The sequence below is a fragment of the Anthonomus grandis genome, chromosome 6 (assembly GCF_022605725.1).
Source record: "Anthonomus grandis grandis chromosome 6, icAntGran1.3, whole genome shotgun sequence".
In the NCBI taxonomy this organism is placed as follows: domain Eukaryota; kingdom Metazoa; phylum Arthropoda; class Insecta; order Coleoptera; family Curculionidae; genus Anthonomus; species Anthonomus grandis.
The window spans coordinates 25,255,766-25,276,623 of NC_065551.1; the positions used below are offsets into that span (position 1 = coordinate 25,255,766).

General features: G+C 29.5%; 1 protein-coding gene and 1 long non-coding RNA gene across 3 annotated transcripts; one reads left to right on the plus strand and one right to left on the minus strand.

Moving 5' to 3' along the window:
• Positions 1–4,732: 4,732 nt before the first annotated feature.
• On the plus strand, positions 4,733–9,788 carry LOC126737751 (uncharacterized). Its single transcript, XR_007661095.1, has 3 exons — positions 4,733–4,878; positions 4,950–5,170; positions 9,591–9,788. It is a non-coding gene; the product is annotated as an uncharacterized LOC126737751 (long non-coding RNA).
• LOC126737750 (target of rapamycin complex subunit lst8) lies at positions 7,839–16,110 on the minus strand. Of its 2 annotated transcripts, XM_050442773.1 has the most exons (5): positions 15,535–16,110; positions 10,436–10,606; positions 10,070–10,306; positions 9,888–9,967; positions 7,839–8,938 (listed from the first exon to the last, which is right to left on the minus strand). In XM_050442773.1, exons 1-5 carry the CDS (start codon positions 15,989–15,991, stop codon positions 8,912–8,914), a joined length of 972 nt encoding a protein of 323 aa, XP_050298730.1. In that variant the 5' UTR covers positions 15,992–16,110; the 3' UTR covers positions 7,839–8,911. The 2 variants fall into 2 exon arrangements, with proteins under 2 accessions (XP_050298730.1, XP_050298729.1); XM_050442772.1 differs by lacking the exon at positions 7,839–8,938 and having other exon boundaries at positions 9,780–9,967.
• Positions 16,111–20,858: the final 4,748 nt, after the last annotated feature.

A 20,858-nucleotide genomic window follows, 5' to 3' on the forward strand; every position in this document is an offset into this window, starting at 1 on the left:
AACAAGAAGAAAATTAAATACTTACTTAGGCTAAATGAATCAATTAGTTTCTAAGGGGAAAAAAGTTAGTTTGTGTTTTTTAAAATAGGTATTTTGATATTATTTGCCTTATTAACAGTTAATCCATTCTGACATAAGTCCCTTATTAAAAATCAGTAAGCTAAAAAAAAACTTTTTTTTTTGTTCATAGAGACTTAAGTCATTCAAATTTTGGAAAATACACTTTTGTAGATAATGAATAGTATTTGATCTAAAAAAGAATTAAATACTCTGACTAATATCAAAAACTTCAGGCTTTAAATTAATAATCGGATTTACAGCAATTTTTTAAATTTTCAAATTCGTTTTCTGAAAAACTATATTTTTTACTTAAGCCCCTATTACCTAACATCAAAGATATATAAATAAAGCATTTTTAAGAAAATATATGAAAGCGAATACTATTAGGTATATTATAGGTAATTAATTCTATTTAATTATTGTTACTAGTTTAGAACCACTAGAAAATAATGAATTTAGAAACTACAACCATCAATGCTAGTTCGTATTTATTTGTTTTTGTATTAAATCTACTATAAATCTATGAAGAGAAATAACTGGACATAGTTATGCATAACGCGACCAAGCGCCAGAATAACAATTATGGGAAAACACAATTAAGTTTCGAATGCCCTTAAAAATCTATAAATTCTAATACAGATCTAATTTTTGCAAGCTATATCCAAGACACTATTTCAAATTATACTATGCAAGCTTTTAGTAGTTATGATAAAACATGTCACCTAGTCTGGTTATGCTTTTTTACTTATTATTAGATTTTTTATTTTACAAAATTGAACCACACGCCAAACTTGTCGCAAAGCGCGTTTATGCAATGCCATGTATTTTCTTTTTAGACTGTATATTTCGACTAACAGCCCTATTTTTCATTAAGGTAGTTTACGAAAAGCTGCCAATTTTATGCTATTTAAAACCCTTACAGATCTTTTAGAAACTCCTGTAAAAGCACTTTTTATTTTAAAGTAAAAGAAACAACAAAATTACAGTAAAACCAAACCACTTTATTTACTAACATAATAAGCTAAGCAAATTACAACTGCATAGCTATAGCATACCTTGAAAAACTTCAAATAAAACTAGAGTTTCTTTGTAACAACTAATGATTACCTAAAAAGTTCTATTACTGCCCTATTTCATAGTAGCACTAGATAGTTTGGTATCTACTTACCTCTAAATGTATTTCATATGCGCGATTTAGTAAAATAGCAGTCCGTTTCAGCATTTTTTGAAAATTTGAATTAAACCACTCAAGAAACGTCAGTTGATATTTCCTAGCTAAGTTCGGTAAATGCATCTGCGAGAAAAATGATCAAAATTTGACAAATCACGTGATATATTACTTATTTTTCGGTACCACATCACGTGACCGAACTGCTATTTACATTACTAAGCCAAGCGCCCAGTATCAATGGCTTTTAAATTGACCTATACAATTTCGTGGCATTTAGTCGTTTTATGCAAAATTCAACTAGTGTTATAAACCGTTTGGCGCTTAGTTTAATTCAAAATATATCCTAAACTTACAGATTTCTAACGCTCGAGATTTTTTTCGTAGATAAATATAGTATTTGGCCGTCAGATGACACAATAATACCAAAAAAATTACATTGGAGCTTGGTCGCGTTATGCATAACTATGTCCAACTAATAATGCCCAAGTTTAGTGTTTTGAGGATAACGTTATAAAAAATCGAAACGTCTTAATATTTATTTAACTAAAATGCTCTATAATTCGGCATAGAACTCCTATTTCTGCTGCATATGAGTGTTAAATTTTAAAGGCAGATTGTATTTAATAACTAAAAGATAAAATTTAAAACCATTTGTTCTAGAGTTTTATGTATCAGTAAGAAACTTCACAAGGCTTCTTTTGTAATTAAATTGAATAGTTCATAGATATTTCATGATAATATTAAAGTAAATATCAAAGACACCATTGGTAAACATAAATTAAAATAAATTCGTTAACACCTGATACAATGTACAAAATGTAAGCAGAAATTAAACAAGTTTTGCTTACCCCCATTATCAGGCTTACAAAATGCACTATTACTATCGGAGATAAAAAGCACCATTGATGTAACTAAAGGACAAAAGTGAACGAACTAATGGAGAGTGGAATTTTTTGAAAATAGACTTTATTTATTATATTAACCACAGAATCGTGTGTGTCTCAAATCGCGTATCTACACATATATAGGTATCTTAAAAATACACTTTCGCAAAGCAGCTCCAATGTGGTTCAATAACCTCTTATTTTTTGAGTAAACAAAGATAAAGGAAATTTGTTGGTGTATTGTTCGCACCTTACGCAATTTATTGCGGACCCATAATATTTCGCTAGCTCAGATTAAATTAAACAGAAACTGATGCCTGAGATATACCATAAGAAATTTACCGAATGTATTGTAAGTTAATATTCAAAAAAAAGATATGTACATTATGAAGGTTAAAATTAATTTAATAGTTCTTTTAATATTTATTTAGCACAATGTTTTAGGTTTGTATTTTACTTGCAGAATGTATGTGTCAAATTAAAAAAAAATATTCAAATTTTTAAAACTGAAATGTTTAATTGTTTGATTTAGAATACTAATCTTTTCTATTAATTCTCGATTTTTTTTAAACTAATGTCTATTAATTTTGATTTTTATGTTTAAAGTGAATTTTTCAATTTAAATTCAATTTTGACCGAGTCGTGAATTTAACTATAATGACTAAGACGTTCCATTAAAAAATATATTATAAGTTTGTATTTAATAACTTTTTTATATTTTCGTTGAGTTTCTTTAGTATTACTTAAATTAAATTTATAAAAAAAAACAAAATTAAGTAAAAATGGACTAATTTAAGGAAAAGTCATAAATATTTGTAATCAAAATATCTTGAAATTTACATTTACTATACATTTTCTAAATATTTCAAATTTTTTATAGTTTCTTTTTAAATTTAAATGTCATAAGTACATTGAGAATTTTCGCTAAATACTAAAACTACTTTAAAGTATTAATAATTCATTACTTGACTTTTCTTCAAGTCTCAAAAATTTCAAAATATTTATTAATAACATCATAACAAGAAATAAGAGACTTCTACATTTTGCTAGTACAAAACTGGTCATTTTGTTAAATATTTTACCTTTAAAGATAAAAGTATTTTTAAGTAAATCACAAAAATATAAAAATAATACAAAAATATTGATAAAGGAATGGATTTATATGAGTTTTAAGGTATTTCATTATATACACCTATTTTTTAATCTCGTGGTATTTTTTATGATATAGTGTATTTTTGGAATAATATAGTAACAAATAAAAAAAAAATTTATTATCTAAGAACAGACTCATGACAATGATAATATTTATAAAAAAATAATATTTTATTGTACAATTTTAATGTAAAATATACACTAAATCACTCTTAAAAACTTGATGCAGTGACTTACAAACATATATATGTCATATGCGCAATCTTCTTACGGTTTTTTAGGTCATAAGTATACCTCTTTGTGATGAGAAAAAACGTTAGAGAAATCCATGTTACCGTATCGTTCTTCCAACACAATACAAGCCCGATTTGAGCATCAAATAAGGAATAAGTTTAAATATATTATCAGATATTGTTCGACGCGCGGGTTGTTGAACTGGAATAACAATTATATCGAATAATTTCATTTAAAGAAAATACAGTGTAATTATCACATTTTATCAGCATACGCACAACAAACCAGGAACATTGATGATGAAAGACTATAAGAATTATAGTGTCTACATAACCATAGTTAGTCAGTGGCGGTTCTGGTTTTTTTTAAGCATAGAAATCCTTAAATTCATTTCATTTTAAATTAATTTTATCAATTTTTCTCAATAGGGTATCAATTTGATAACCAGTCCCTTGAAAATTTCAGAAATATGCAAGATTTTTTAGGAAATGTTCTAAGATTTAGATTATTTTTTAGTAACAAAAGATCTATATGCATATTCTGGGAACGATGTGTAGGAATATCCTGTAAATATATTTTTGAAATATAATTAACGCTATACATGTTACTAGTGCTAAATCATTTTTAAGAATATTATAAAGAGTTCTTTTTGTTTAAATAGCCTACTTTTTCTGCCACATGAATATAATTTTATTATATAGATAATATTCATGCACTACATTTAGGTTAAATATAATTCAGTAACATATATGATACCCCTGTGATATATGGAAGTGTACGTTAGTCAATAACATTTAAAAAATATGTTTTATTTAAAGTTTTGGCATGTCACATTTATGGCATATTTGGTCTGGCATCTGCGACTATTATATGAGATTCATATGGATTCTATTTTATGTGTTATTATTAAAACAAATGTTTTATTATAAATATTTACATAAATTTGAACTATTTACTCCATTTTGCTTAACATTTGTATACAATATCACCTTAATACTATATAGAAAGGACATAAAACGTATAATAAGTATAATATATTCGCGTAAAAAAAGATTTTTCTTCACTTTTAAAATTAATCTTTTTCATTTGGATAGCACCCTTTAATTTCGATACTATTGTCTGAAAATTGTGTTTTTCTGCCTTAATTTATACAACTACCCATTTTTCAGTGCTACTTGGGAACATTCTGAAAATGTTATTACCTTCTATTGTGTTTAGTGGCAGCTTCTAACCTAGCTTGTCAAAGAAAAACTAATTTATTTTTATTATCGTGACACAAATATGTCAGGAGACGATGATTTACACAAATATGACGATCCCAGTCTTAAAGGAATGCGGCGATATTTCAATAGTTCCACAATAAAAGGACGAGCAAATGTAAAGAAAAATCCATAGATATGGAAATCCCTTATATGTCTTATCAATAATTTATTCATGGAAAATTGTAGGTATCGAAGGCAACATTCACGTTGATAATCTTGGCCTATGTGTATTCAAAATTTTCCAGAAAAAAATGTCCCGAGTGTCCTCCATCTACGAAATAAAGTAAGGTCTAATGTTCTTGTTTGTTTGTACATACGTGATGAGGAATTTTGTTAAACGTTTTAAAAATTGGAGTAAAGTTCATTTTGGATACCCAGAGGATCATACAATAAAAATTGTTAAACATGTAAGTACGTATTTTTCAATTGATCGAAGACACTTATGTTAATTTTAATAATTTTTTTTATAATTAATTAAAATATTCAATAATAATAATATATATTATGTATATTACTCTTACTCTTGTGCATAACACTTGTATCACTTGTTTTATACAGAGTTTATACTTATGGAGGTGATAGGGTACGCCTAGGTATATAAAAATTAAATATTTAAATTGATCAATTTTGATTTGTTGCAACTATTTGTAAGTAATTATTGTATTTTTTTTTCAAATGTTGCTCACGCAAATAACAAATTAGTATAACTAAAGCATCTGGTCTATACCAAAATGCTTGATTTTGAAATTCGTAATAGTATTTTTTTTATATATTTGTTACCTTAGAAATTATTTTTCTTTGATTTGATTTTCCTTGTTCTTAGTTAAAAATAGTATACATAATAATAATCTGAAATTAAACCTAATAATGATATTTCTCGATCATTACAGCCACGTACTAATATAATTTGTATTTATTAAATAATTATAGTTATAATATTTAATTTTTTTAGAAAGTAACAATTTTAGAAAACAATATTAACCTTTATCGTATCTAACTTCTCATTTGGTGAAAATGAGGAGTTGTCAGATGCCAAAGGGTTTGACGTCGATTTCCAAAGGTTTCCTTAACCATTGATATTTTTGAAATTTATAAATAATTTACTACCCAGTGGTGGACCTCAGTATGACACTATCCAACTATGATAGAAATTGAAATGCGTAACCTAAAAACCTACGTAAAAACGCGTAACCTACCTGAAAAAGAAATGCATAACCTAATTAGATATGATCGCCATGTATTTATTTAAAAAAAATGATTACACATATATATCTATATAAATATCAAAAAATTTAATAATTTTCTATTATGACAGTAATTTCGATTTAAAGCAGTGGATATTTTCAAGCTGTGTAATTTCAACAGGTGATAAATAGGTCAATGGAATTGTTTTTTATTTCTTTAAAATGCAAAGAAAAAACAAATAGTTCAACTATATGGACTATTTAATTTTAATTAAGTCATTAAATTAATTTAAATTGAAATTAGTTTACAATTCCAGGCATTTCTGGCACGATTTTTACATTTAAGGTGGTTAACCAATAATTTGTTTAAGGCAGTTTAATAATTCGAATAAATAAATAGAGTATATTAGGCTCAATTGCCTAAAATAATTAATTTAGCCCCTAAAGATACACATTATTTTATAACTGCCCTATTAAGTCTTAATTTTTTTGAATTTCAAACAATTCAGTATTTTAATTAAATAAAAAGTATATCATTGATGAACTGCTGGGAATAATTAATTAAGTCAAAATTCAAATTATTTTAAAATTGCAGCCAAGACAGGCCTGTTTTTTATATTTTAGAAAGTTGAACCTTGGATTTTTAAATTTCAGGCATTTTAATAGTTTAATTAAATTAGATATATTAGGCTCAACTTCTTGAAATAATTAATTACCTTCAAATTGAACTTTATTTACAATTCCAGGCATGATTTACTTATTTTAAAACAATCATTTTTATTTAAATTTCGGAAAGCTCAATAGTTCAATTAAATAAATAGATTATTAAGCTCAATTGCCTGAAATAATTAATTGAGCCTTTGATGATAATTATATATGAATTATTTTATAATTGCTCTATTAGGTCTTAATTTCTTTTAATTTTAATCATTTCAGTAGTTTAGTTTAAATAAAAATTACATGGTTCAAGTGCCTGGTTCAACTGCCTTTGATTTAGGCATTAATTACATTTAAATTGGAATTATTTTACAAATTCAAGCAATACAGGCATGATTTTTACAGTATAGGCAGTTAAGCCTTAGTTTATTTTTTCTTATACTTAAATTCAGTTAAAAATTATATTTCAATTGAAATTATTTTACAGTTTAGCAGGCATTACAGGCATGATTTTTACGATTTAGACAATTGAGCCACAGCTTTTGTTTAAAATTCAGGCAGTTCAATTTTTAATTAGAAAAGATATAAGTCTTAACTGCCTGGAATAATTAATTCTTGAGTTTAGTTGTGGGATGGGATCGAAGGAATAAAAACAAACGTCACTTTATGTACTGGCCAACTTTTCGCAATAATTTTATTGCTTCATCAGAGCCCTAAGGTAACAAAAAAGACACAATAAAAAAGGATTATTATATATAAACAAAATTTAACTTTTTGGGGTTATGTTGATACCACCAAAAAAGAAAAAAATAGAAAAACAAAAAAAAAACAACAAAATCTTAGATTTGAATTAAAAAAATACACAACAAAAAAAAAATGATAAAATTGCTTACATAACAGTGTGATTTTGCTTGTCATAAAAAATCATGTTTACAGGTTACAAATTATTGCGAAACGTTGGCCAGTACATAAAGTGACGTTTGTTTTTATTCCTTCGATCCCATCCCACAACTAAACTCAAGATTTCAAACCTATAGGATCGCAACTAGAATTTATTGATAATTAATTCTATTATGAATTACATTAACATTGAAATTATTTTACAATTCCAGGCAGTATAGGCGTAATTTTTATATTTTAGGTAGAAGTAGTGTTTGTGTATTACTTACCTTTATAATATTTAATTTTTGCTTATGTTCCCCTAAGTCAAACTTAAAAGAAAACACACAAGATCTGAATTCTCTACTATTTTTTAATATCTTTTTTATTAAATTTAAAAAAAAATGGTCTTTGTTAAACTGAATTTAAATATTTTTTAATGTCAAAATCACCAAAAAATTTAACATATTTATAGAGTTTCTTAACAGATACATACATATACAAAGAGGTGAAAATTAATTATCACCGTTTCCTTTTAATGCCATACTGTCGTCTGTCTGGATCTTCTGTGAATAATTATGTTTACACAAATACAGTCAAAAAAACATCATTATTTATGATATCTCAGACTAAGATACTTTTTATTATTTTATAATTTCTTCAATAGAAATAAAATAAACAAGAACTCGTATTTACAACTCACAAAAAGTAAATTTTCTTACAACAAACAGACAACTAAAAGCATAAAGTACCTATCTCAAAAAGTATAAAACGATATAAAAAGGGTTAAATTTTCGATGGTTATTCAAGAATGTTTTCATTCAAATAGCTTTCAAACCTCTTTTATAACTAAGTAATATTGATTTAATTATTCAAAATTATGATTAAACAAATCCTACATTCAAGTTTTTATGTCACATTTTTAAATTTGTTTTTAAAGCTAGAACTGACGAAAACAAAGAAAACACACAGTCAGTGTCTCATAACCTATAATACAAGGCCACACCTGTGTTTCCTTCTTGCTAAAGCATCATCAGGCCTTTAAAAGCCAATTAACATTAGAAAAAAGATATTAGAACAAATAGAAAAATTACATATACATTTTCAAAAAGTTTTAATGCAATTTCTTTGTTTGGATTATTTTTAACTGGCTGTTTTCTAACTTCTATTTTATTCAACTAATTTTTAAATTCTACACCAAATCTCATATAAAAACCTTTAATTTGGTTTTTGCTACGATCAGTTCAACATTTTTTGACTAAAAGTAAAATTCTCTCGGTTTCCTTAGGTAACTCCAAATTCCACTGAATTTAACTATTCATTAAATAAATTTCTCCTGTACCTACTCCGTTATAATTCGCCGATCAACAGATTATAAGCATCAAGTCTGTAACATTATCCTGTCAGCACAGATTTCTCCCATGAATTTTAATGTTTTATTTTTTCGAGGTCTGTCTGCAAAGAAAAACTAGTTAAAAATGGCTTTACGACCACAATTATTGCGAAGATCATGCCAAACAGTGCTAAACCAGTTATTAATAACGGTCATATCAACTGCTGCAGACCCATAAATAATTTTTCCTCTAGCAAATAACAATTTTACTTCTCAAAACGTTCAAATTTTTCCCTTCGACTTTACTGGTTTTTTTTTTTTGAATAGGGCCACTTAATCGAACGTTTTCTTATCGTGTTTGAGTAAATCATCATAAAAGTCCCTTATTATCTTCTTTATGAGTCTATAAAATCTCTTTTCATTTTTTCAAATGTTGGAAAAAGGATCATTTCGGTAAATCCACTTTACAACAAATCACTTTGTTTAAGACCACCACTTTCTACCTTTTGGATAATTTTGCACTTTTACTTTAGCTTTACGCTTTTACTTTTCTATTTTGTTCGACCAACACAAAACACAATAAGTCATAAGAAACATAATTTACTAAATATTAGCCAAACGAGAGTTCGTCATAACGGTAAAAGAATGCATTGTTTCTTATAGAGATTTGTTTGCGGGTAATTAAAAATGTCTGTTACCGAGTGTTCACTTTAAACGGAATATTTATATCCAAACTACACTGTAATTCAACTTAATCTATTAATTTATTTATAGGTCTCTTTATCAACTGTCAGCTTTTTGAGTGGTCTACTTTTTTACGAAAAAATTTTAAAGAGGATGTGCACTGATGAGCCAATTTGTCAGAAACCTAATAGAGCACAAATAAAAAGAAGAATTAATGAAAAACCTAAAACACAAAAAAACCCTGATGATTCTACATAATTTGTAAATAAATTCCGTGCAAAGCTATAATAGGTTTTTTAATAATATTAAAAAAAACATCCTAAAACTAAATTTATTACAATGAAAACTGTTTTAAACACAACAATCTCTAAATGCTAATGCTGTTACCGCTTTTTGGTGTCCTGAATATGTTCTCTCTAGATTTCCAGTTTCAATATTCCACAGTTTTGCAAAATTATCTGAAGAAGCTAGAACAAGACAAAGTACTTTAAGCGCATTTTTTCCTCAAAAAAAAACATACTTCCTTCTAGATGGTACACCTTTTTTTTAATTAATTTGATTTAACTTGCCTGTAAAAATGTACTGGCTATCAGAACTCCAGGCGGCGTCCCAAACCCATCTTTGACTCATATCTTGTTTTAGTTCTTGCTTTAAATTGTACTCCTCAGTATCCCAAATTCTTGCTGTTGTATCTGCCGAGGTCGTCACTAACATACTTGAATCTGGAGAATATTTACACTTTAACGCTGCCCTTTTGTGTGCTTCGAATTTGTGCCTGGGCTTTAGTATTGTACTTTGATCAGTTACTAAAAAATAAAATGTTTAAAATATCTTAAAACCCAAGTTTTAAGGGCAACCAGCTGAAGTTAGATAAAAAAAATTCTACGTTTAAAATAACTAAACTAAGAACTTAGTTACAAGATTATAGCCCTAACCAGCTGCAGTTAGATTCCATATATAGGCTCTTCCCTTATTATTAACACAGGCCATCTGAGAACCGTCTGGGGAAATATCTATGCCCAGGATCATTACATCATTTTCTGGTATGAATTGTTCGTTATTGTCAGTCCGGAGGTCCCAGCGGTAAATTATTCCATTTTGGTCACCTTAAAAGTAATAAGATATAACATGAATTGGGTTTTATATTTAAACCTAATTGAATGAAAGTAGATTAGTTGTACATTAATGGATTGAGCTTATCATGAAAATATTACATAAATTGTTTTAATAATAATAATTGTAAAAGGTAAACATCTTTAACTAAAATTATTAATGTAAAGATATGTAGAATTAATTAAAAATTGTGTTTTTCTATTGTATATTATCCAGTCACGTCCGAAAACAATCATTTTATTTAGATTCTTTGCTTATTAAGAAACTGAGTCCATGATATAGGTCTAAAAAGGAGAAAAATATCGAGTTCTTGGCCACTTTTCACAATTCATAATAATTTTACTTATTTGATATATAATATTAATTGCATTATGGAGAATTATATGGATATATGTGTTAACATGTCTTATGTTACTAAATAAACATAAACTATTGCCTCTAACTTATAATATTATGTTATTACTATCATCCTGATCATGAAATTATTATAGATGTAGGCTATATCATGTAGCATATATGGATTTTTATTTCTCTTAATTTTGTAATAATGCAAGAGATCATTTAATTGGTTGGTTGCATGATGAAACAATAAAACTTGCATAAAATGTCATAGTTGTATGTACAATGTATGTACACCTTGTAAAATAGGTGCATAAATGAATGTCTTCAAAAAAAAATTATAAAAAAGGGCATATGGCAATGTTTTCAATTAATTATTTATTAGAAAGAAATAAAAAAATATGTAGTTTTAATTAGGCAAAAAGGTTATACCCATCCTAAAGATTTACTTGTCTAGTACTAGTTATATTTTTAGTATTCATGCACTTAAAAATGGTTCTTTTAATAAATATGAAGAATTTTATTACTCATAATACCAGTGGAGACAAAATAAACTTTTGTTGTTAAAAGGTTGTGTCAAAAGATGTACTATGATGATAAGAGTTTCATCAGATCAAAACGTTCTAGGCATCGAACATTGAAAAGCTTTCAATGTTCTAAGGCTCTGATAAATGCTTCAGAAATGAGACAAATTTAAAAATGCTTGTCTAGTTTTAAAAGAATACAAAGAAAGAAAAGAATATTTGGATGTAGTGCCGCAATATTATAAGTATATTATTAATTTTAGTAGTAGTCCAAATAAAGTACTGATTAAAAACCTGTTAATAGCCTGAGTGAGCTATTTATGGATAAGTTGGTGCAAATTGTCTAGTGTACAAATTGTCTAGTGAACTTGTGTTCAACCTCTGTGTATTTTTTATTTAAGACTTTACCTATTATTGTACAAGTTGTATGAGAAAATTTAAGTATTTAATTTAATTTGTTAAGTAAATAGAAACTACTTTGCTTCTTTAAAATAAACCATGTTTGATTTTGGATCTTTTACTCTTATATGATAATTTATGATATTGTATGTTCTGACCTATCAAATTATAATTTATATACTCAAATCAAATGAAATCAAAGTGTATTTAAAAATCTTATTTGATTTATATGATAACGAAAAGTTTAATATATGCGAAAAACATTAACTAACCTAGAAACATTTTCCCAGTATATACACAATCTTTTTTAAAAGGGGACAAGTTGATGTAGTTTTTACTGATATGAAGGAGGCTTTTGATAAAGTAAGGCATAAAAGTAATAAAAAATTATATGACAAATATCTTAATTATATTACTTATCACCTATTTAAATAACAGCAATATGCATATTTAAAAGGGGTTAATTTCTTAAAGTCAAGGGTCCTAATTCTTATATTTATACTAGAACCACTGGGGTTCCCCGTTGCTCCCCAAGGCTCTGGGACATTTGTCATGCTTAGTCTTTTAATGTGCACCATTAATAGGTACTGTAAGTATAACTAAAAATGATTCACATTACACCAGCTTACAACTCTTTCTAAATTTCTTTGTAAACTATGACAATCATCCATTGAACTTATGTCCATGTCAATTTTAAAGTCATCAACAAAAGATAAGCTCTTTAAATTACCTACAGAATTTAACATGGGATATATAGCAATTAAAAACAGCAGAGGTCCCTGCTGTTTTATATAGCAATTAAAAACAGCAGAGGTCCCTGCTGTTTTTAATTGCTATATATCCCATGTTAAATTCTGTAGGTAATTTAAAGAGCTTATCTTTTGTTGATGACTTTAAAATTGACATGGACATAAGTTCAATGGATGATTGTCATAGTTTACAAAGAAATTTAGAAAGAGTTGTAAGCTGGTGTAATGTGAATCATTTTTAGTTATACTTACAGTACCTATTAATGGTGCACATTAAAAGACTAAGCATGACAAAGACATAGTAAACTGTAAACTGGCATTTACAGATAACAGTATTCAGTTTGTTAATAAGGCATATAAAAAATGGGATTTATTTTCAGATCCGCTAGGGTTTTTGGCTTTGAGTGTTGTCTAAAATTGTTTGACAGTCTGGTGTTCATGGTGTTGGAGTATGGTTGCATTATAATATGGTTTCTACAATATGAAATATGGACTAAAACTATAGAACTTGTGCAACATAAATTCCTAAAATACATGGTTTTCACGAAGCATGATTACTATCTGAATCAATGCTATAATTACTCATTATTATTGCAGGAACTTAATAAACTTTCTTTCGAAAATCTTCACACCAACATTTGTCTTGTATGTATATATGTACAAGATTTTAACAAATAAATGTAATTCTCCAGATATACTTTTAATGCTTCCATTCTTTGTTAATACTGTTAGCACTAGACAAAGAAAGACTTTTAACTTAACTTTAGAGTGTTTGAATGACTGGACAAAAGATCAAGACAATGGCCAGCCAACAGACAAAAATATATCTTGACTATGAAAAGGCATTTGATAAAGTCCCGCACAAGCTCTTAATGGCAAAGCTGGAGCATTTTGGAGTCAGAGGAAAGCTGCTTGATCTGATTGAGGCATTACTGAATGAGAGATTCTACCAGGTTATAGTCAATGGGGAGCTGTCCAGTCCACATCGAGTGAGCAGCGGCGTTATCCAGGGATCAGTAGTTGGCCCAGTGCTTTTTACATCATATTTGTTTGATCTAGTTGGACTTATAAAGATGGACACAAGTCTGTTTGCAGATGACTGCAAAATATATGCTAATCCTCTAACCAGTGCAGCGCTGCTCCAGGCAGACCTGCAAAATGTTGAGATGTGGTCAAGGCAATGGGGTATGAAACTAAACACATCCAAATGCACAGTGTTGAGGATCGGTCCAGATAATCCTGCTAATGAATATTTTCTGGACGAATGTGCCTTAAAATCAGTGAACGAAAAAAATGATCTAGGAGTCCTAATAACATCAGACCTAAAATGGGAACATCATAATAACCAGAAATTTGTAAAAAAGCAAACTCGCTAGTCTATCTGATAAAACAAGCTTTTAGGGACCATTCTATTGAAATGATATCCACTCTATACAAAAGTTACATAAGACCAAAAATAGAATATGCCTTTGTTGTATGGAACCCATATTATATTAAAGATATAGACCAATTGGAGAAATTACAGCGCAAAGTAACAAAAATCCCTTACGAATTAAGCGAGGTGCCATATCCAGAAAGATTAATCAGGTTTGGTTTGACCACTCTCAGAGAGGGAAGACATAGGACAATATTTTCTGGATGGATGTGCCTTTAAATCAGTGAACGAACAAAATGATCTAGGAGTCTACGAATTAAGCGAGGTGCCATATCCAGAAAGATTAATCAGGTCTGGTTTGACCACTCTCAGAGAGGGAAGACATAGGACAATATTTTCTGGATGGATGTGCCTTTAAATCAGTGAACGAACAAAATGATCTAGGAGTCCTAATAACATCAGACCTAAAATGGGAACGTCATATAACCAGAAATTTGTAAAAAAGCAAACTCGCTAGTCTATCTGATAAAACAAGCTTTTAGGGACCATTCTATTGAAATGATATCCACTCTATACAAAAGTTACATAAGACCAAAAATAGAATATGCCTTTGTTGTATGGAACCCATATTATATTAAAGATATAGACTAATCGGAGAAATTACAACGCAAAGTAACAAAAATCCCTTACGAATTAAGCGAGGTGCCATATCCAGAAAGATTAATCAGGTTTGGTTTGACCACTCTCAGAGAGCGAAGACATAGAGGCGATCTCATCGAAACCTACAAGATTACCAGTGGTTATTACCAGTGCAATTTGGCAAACTATAGCCAAATTTCCACTATAGTCAAAACCATCACCTCCGAGGACATACAAGGAAGCTTGAAAAAGAAAGAACGGCAAAACTTCCCTGAAAAAAACTTTGTAACAAATCGTGCAGTGCACTTGTGGAACTCGTTGAATCAGGAAACGGTGACGGCCCCAAATACGAATCTCTTCAAGAATTCGTTGATGTTGAGCTGGGACAAAATTCGGAGAGAATGATCCACTGCTGCATGTGAGCACGTCCACCTACTCAAGCCTGAAACATATGGAAGAAACAATAGCTTCATCGGTCTCACCGCCTGCTATTGTCAACATAATAATAATAATAATAATAATAATAACTTGAATTTTCCCAGGTAAAACATTTTAAAAGGTTCACCAATTTATAAAATGTGCAACTTTTTTAATATTCATGACAGTGACTTAAATAATTGGGTTGTTTATGGTGGCTGTATAGGTATATGACATACTTTTTAATTGTACTTGTTTCCAATAAGGTTTTTAGTTTTCATAGAATTATATTATTAGTTATTACAAGTGTATCTGTAATTCACCTTTTCACTATTGATGCATTGTAAATAATAATAGCCATATAACCTAGACTTGATATACTGACAATATATTGTCAATATGGCATGCATAACAGAGAAACCACACAATTGGTGAATATCCCTGAATTATATGAATTTGAATAGGAGTTCTTGGCTTACCAATAAATAATTCCACTTGATTGGGATGCAAAACTGCACAATTAATTGGTGACAAATTAGTGCCATGCCCTTGCCGAGTATCAAAACTCTTCGAGTACTGATTTTGGTCCTTTTTGGATCGTAAGTCCCAAATTCTCGTCCTTCCATCCTCTCCACCCGAATACATCCATTTTCCATCTTCTTGAAATCCAATACAAGTGACATTTTTCGAGGTGCCTTCATAATTGACAATAGCATTTGGGTCATTTGAAAGTAGATCATACATGTAAATGTGTTGATAGCTGGCCGCGGCTAACAGTTTCTTATCTGGTGTAATTTCTAAAGCATTCACTTGGGATTCTGCATGTTGCATAGTGCGGTGGCATATTCCAGTTGGGGTTTGCCATAGTTTGATGGTGTGATCGTAGCCCCCAGTTGCTAGGATTATTTGGTCATTTTCCAAGGCTTCTGTGACCATTTTAAGTTGGACGTTTACTTGCTAAAATGTTCTGATTTTTTTTTTTGGAAAAACAGTTTATTCAATAATATTTTGTTTTCCTATAGTTATAAATAAAAACATAACCTCAAACAGAAAAACATCTTGTCATCTGTCAACGGGTGACATCTGTCAGAAAGCTATAGGAATGTTGATATGTGCAAAAAATATCGATACTTTAAAAATACAAACATATCGAATATCATACTTCATGATGGTTGATATATGATATAAACCATTGGCGCACGTTGCCAAAATTGAATAATAACAGTAAACAAAAAAGTAGTCTTAAAAAATAAAATGATGAACTGCAATATTTAATAAAATACTGAAATATATTATAAAAATATTCCAAATATCGCAGATTCCTCTAATGAATTAATTAGCACTAAATATATTATGCTAATAAAAAAGATCCAAATATCCTCATTTTGTTTAGTTTTGCTTGTGTAACTCAAGGTTACAATGAGAAAATCATTTTTAAAATAAAGGTGTGTCGACCTGGTGGCGATGGTATTGACTCTAAAATGTTATCTCTTATCACTTCATCCTTAACTCATTAAATAACACTAAATATTAATGCTTTTTCAAAAAACCTAGCAAGTTCCCTAACCTTAGGAAATGGGCTAAGGTGATTTCTATTCCCAACAGACCTACAGATACTATACAGACCTACTCACTGGTATATCCTGCTTATCCATATTCTTGAAAGGATCATTGGATTAAATAAAATCGCGTAATGAGTAAAGTAATATAACCTACCCAGTCATCAGGTTTCCAAACTGGCCATAGCACCACTAGTGCTCTGTTGCGTATATGTGAAGACATTTTAAGAGCTCTGAATGCGAAGAGGTCGTTTAACAAGTTAGATATATAGGTACATATTATACATAATGTTAGACTATAGCTAGTATCTAGACTATAGTAAAGCATTCGATGCTTTAAATAGAACTACTCTTTGTCAGAAGCTTAAGTCTTAGAACATTGAATACACATTGAATAACATTCAATGTTCTAAGGCTTAAACATTTTGAATTGAGTCAGATTACGCAAAGACATAAAAAATTATCCTAATAAAGCCTGGAAAATGTGAAGTCATTTCAATAATATCTGAAAAACGTAAAAGATTACATAAAATTCTTTGAATAAACCTCAAATTAGGTTTATTTCAATGCCTAAAGAACAGAAAACTACAATTTTACGTAAAATGTTTGAAAGAAAATGAAGAGTTCCTTTATTTAAATGACTGCAACAAATACCTGACGAAGTCCAAAAGCCTGGAATAAAATACAAATGTATATATTTTAACATGTTAAAGTAAAAACTGCTTCCAATGTCTAGAATAAAAATTAAATATATTCCAAAAATCTGGATCATATCAGAAATTACTTTAATCGTCTGAAAGCTGTAAAAAATTAAATTAAAAGACTCCCATTAAGAATCGAAGTTAAAATGAAAACTAAATATTTTGTTTCTTTTTAAGGGTGGAATATCTTTAAATAAAAGTTAAAACCCCAAAATTGAATCTGACAATTTATATAGTCGGGGCCCTCAAGTAATGTATAAGCCACAAATTGGTTCATTTTAAGGTTGTTATACTCTTCAGAATTTGGTTGAATATTTGCAAAATCTTATAATCAAATGCACGGAGGGTATTAAGAATTACATTAAGTGCCAAGAATAACATGAAAAAGTATTTTAAATATCTACAGGATAATATGATTACAATTTCTGGAATAAAAAGCAAAATTTACTTGAAATCCCTGAAAGACTGAGTTGTAAGAAATGTGTCATATACCTGGTGACAAAATTAGTTCAAATGACTGCGAAAATGTCATTTTAAATACCTAGAAGCCAAAAAATGCATTTAATAATGTTAAAAATTACCTTAATCAATTACTGCTTATTTGAATTGTCTTAAAAATAAAACAAATATTTTAATGAAAAGCCTCGAATAAAATAATAAAGTTTGGAAGGGCTTCAAATACTACAAAAATCTGGAAAAAAAATTAAGAAATTACTTGAATGATAAAATAAACAAAATATTTTGTAGTATAACAAACCCAGGTTCGTCCATAAATAATGGATGAGATAAGTTTTTTTTTAATAAATAAGAAAAGATCGAACGAAAAAAAAAATAAATAAATAAGAAACTAATACCCTCCCTACGTTGTGTTTTGTAACAGAATCACTCTCTATTTTACTTACCTCGGATGCGCTTGACAAGACAAAATTAGGGAAACTTGAATTATTAGGATGGTATTAAAGAAAATGCAGTCTTGATAATACACCTACTTAGTTTATTTATGTAAAAAAAAATAATGCCGTACTCAGCCTGGAATTCACGAGGGGAAAGAGCACGGCAGAGAAACCCTCGATCCCAATTCCCTAAAAATCGAATCATGCTGAGTAATAAGTTCTGCCTTCGGTTACAAAAAAAAAAATAGATAATTTATTTACTGTTCCTGTCTAATTCCTCATACATACTATTCATTTAAAACTGAAGAGAGTTGGGTTAGTTATCCAGCCATCATTAGAAGGTACTGAGGTCCCATACGGGAGGCTACCCAGCTATGAGTTGAATAGTTGAGTTAATATTCTAGGTATTATCACAGATAGACGGACAAATTCGCGAAACATATATTTATTTATCTGTGGTATGATTTACGTCTGAATATTCACCCAGTCAGGGTCGAAATGTTAGTTAGATTCAACAAGGCTCTAGCTTACTTTTGAAACACACAAACAATTTTAAAAGAAAAAAAAACTAATTTCGAAAATATACCTAAAAATTCAGTAAATAAATGATCTCAGTCGATCACTTTAAATATTAATTTTCTCTTCAGCATGAAACAATTTTAGATAAATACATGCATAAGTTATTTCCTCCTATTCACCCAAAATATTAAATTTATAAACATTAATAAAAATATATGTACACATTGCCAATAAAAAAAAACAAACAAATAAGTTTTAAATTTACTAACCTGTAGAAAATCTTCAGAAAACTACTGCAACACAAATTAAATACGATTCAATAAATTTTTTTTTAAAGTAGTACTCTCGATGGCTGGGTTATACTTTCTGCCGTTCCCTCGTCGCGCGACCGAAATATCTCCGGAAAGCAACGCCCAGAAATGCTAACACAAACAACCCTCGGCGCATGAATAGGGCTGTCGTTATACAATCAAAAAAAATTAAAAAGGTTTTCGACAAAAAAAAAACGACGCGACATGGCATGCTGAATCCCAAATCCAAACGAATATAACATACTACGCATATAATTTAAAAATAGGTGGTTTTCTTAATTTTTTTTTTTTAATGTGGTTGTTAAAATGTATTAAGTTAAAGACCTAAAATTGAATTGGTGCTCTGAACTAATTACTAAGCCTCAAATTAATTCAATTTAAGAAAGTTATTCATTTAACTATCTTGCACCAAAAATTTTTAATTTAACAACAAAACCAAACAAAATCAAGAGTGTTTATAGGTTGAAAACATTTAAAAAATTATGTAACAACTTTATTTCCGAAAACAGAACAAAACTTAAAGAACGGTTCATCTAGGTTAGATTTTTGTGTAAGTGAATTATGGGCTGGGGATAGGATGATATGTATTCATTTGTATATTTTGTTATTGTGGTTCTTTTTTTTTTGTAATGGTTAGTGTATATTTTTTTTGTTAAAACAAAAACAGGAGCACATGCAGATATTCGGTTATCTAGGTGCATAATTGGAAAATTTTGTATACCTATGTTATGTGTTATATTTATGTATGTGGACATATGCAATAAGTGAATTTAGCTGAAAGGCTTGAAAAACGTCATTGAAAATTTGCATAAGCTTTTATGTACTTACATATAATCACATTGCTCATAGTCTTTACTTCTTTGACCTCCCTATAATGGGTCTACCAATAGAAGTGATAGAAGTTTAGTGGGGTCAGTTGTATTAAGTATACTTTGACATTTCATCATGAATCGTTTAAGTCAAGAGCAACGTATAGCTATCGTGAAAAGGTATTACGAAAATGCGCAATCGGTTAGAGCCTGTTATCGTGCTCTTAGAGAAGATTTTGGCCATCGTGGACGGCCTTCTGAGCTTGCAATAAGGCGCACAATTAATAAGTTTAAACGGGAGTACACTCTTCTGGATAATAAGCCACTAACGCGACAAAAAAGTGCAAGGGCCGCTGCAAGAGAAAGTGTTGACGCGAATAACAATGTGTCTGTTTTGCGCCGTTCTCAGCAATTAGGCATTTCACCAATGTCTCTGTGGCGCATTTTGAAGAAAGACTTAGGCCTACATCCATATAAGATGGTTCTAACTCAAGAATTGAAGCCTGCTGACCATGGTTTGCGAAGAACGTTCGCCGACTGGGCCCTGTTCAGTTGCAGTTGGAACAAAATTCCGATTTTGGGAAACAAATCATCTTTTCAGATGAAGCTCATTTTTGTCTTAGTGGCGTTGTCAATACGCAAAATTGCCGCTTCTGGTGTCAGAACAATCCCTAGAAATTAGTACAGGTGCCATTACACCCGTTAAAAGTGACTGTGTGGTGTGGTTTGCATGTCGGTGGAATTATCGGTCCATACTTTTTTGAGGATGCAGGGGGGCGTACTGTGACAGTCAACGGAGAGCGCTACCGCGACATGATAACAAACTTTGTGGAGACTTCGAACAGAATTGGTTTCAACAGGACGGAGCAACATCACACACCGCCCGAGCCATAATTAATTTATTAAGAGAGCGTTTTGAAGATCGAATAATTTCGCGACATGGCAATATCAACTGGCCACCAAGGTCCTGTGATCTTACTCCCCTGGACTTTTTTCTTTGGGGATATGTGA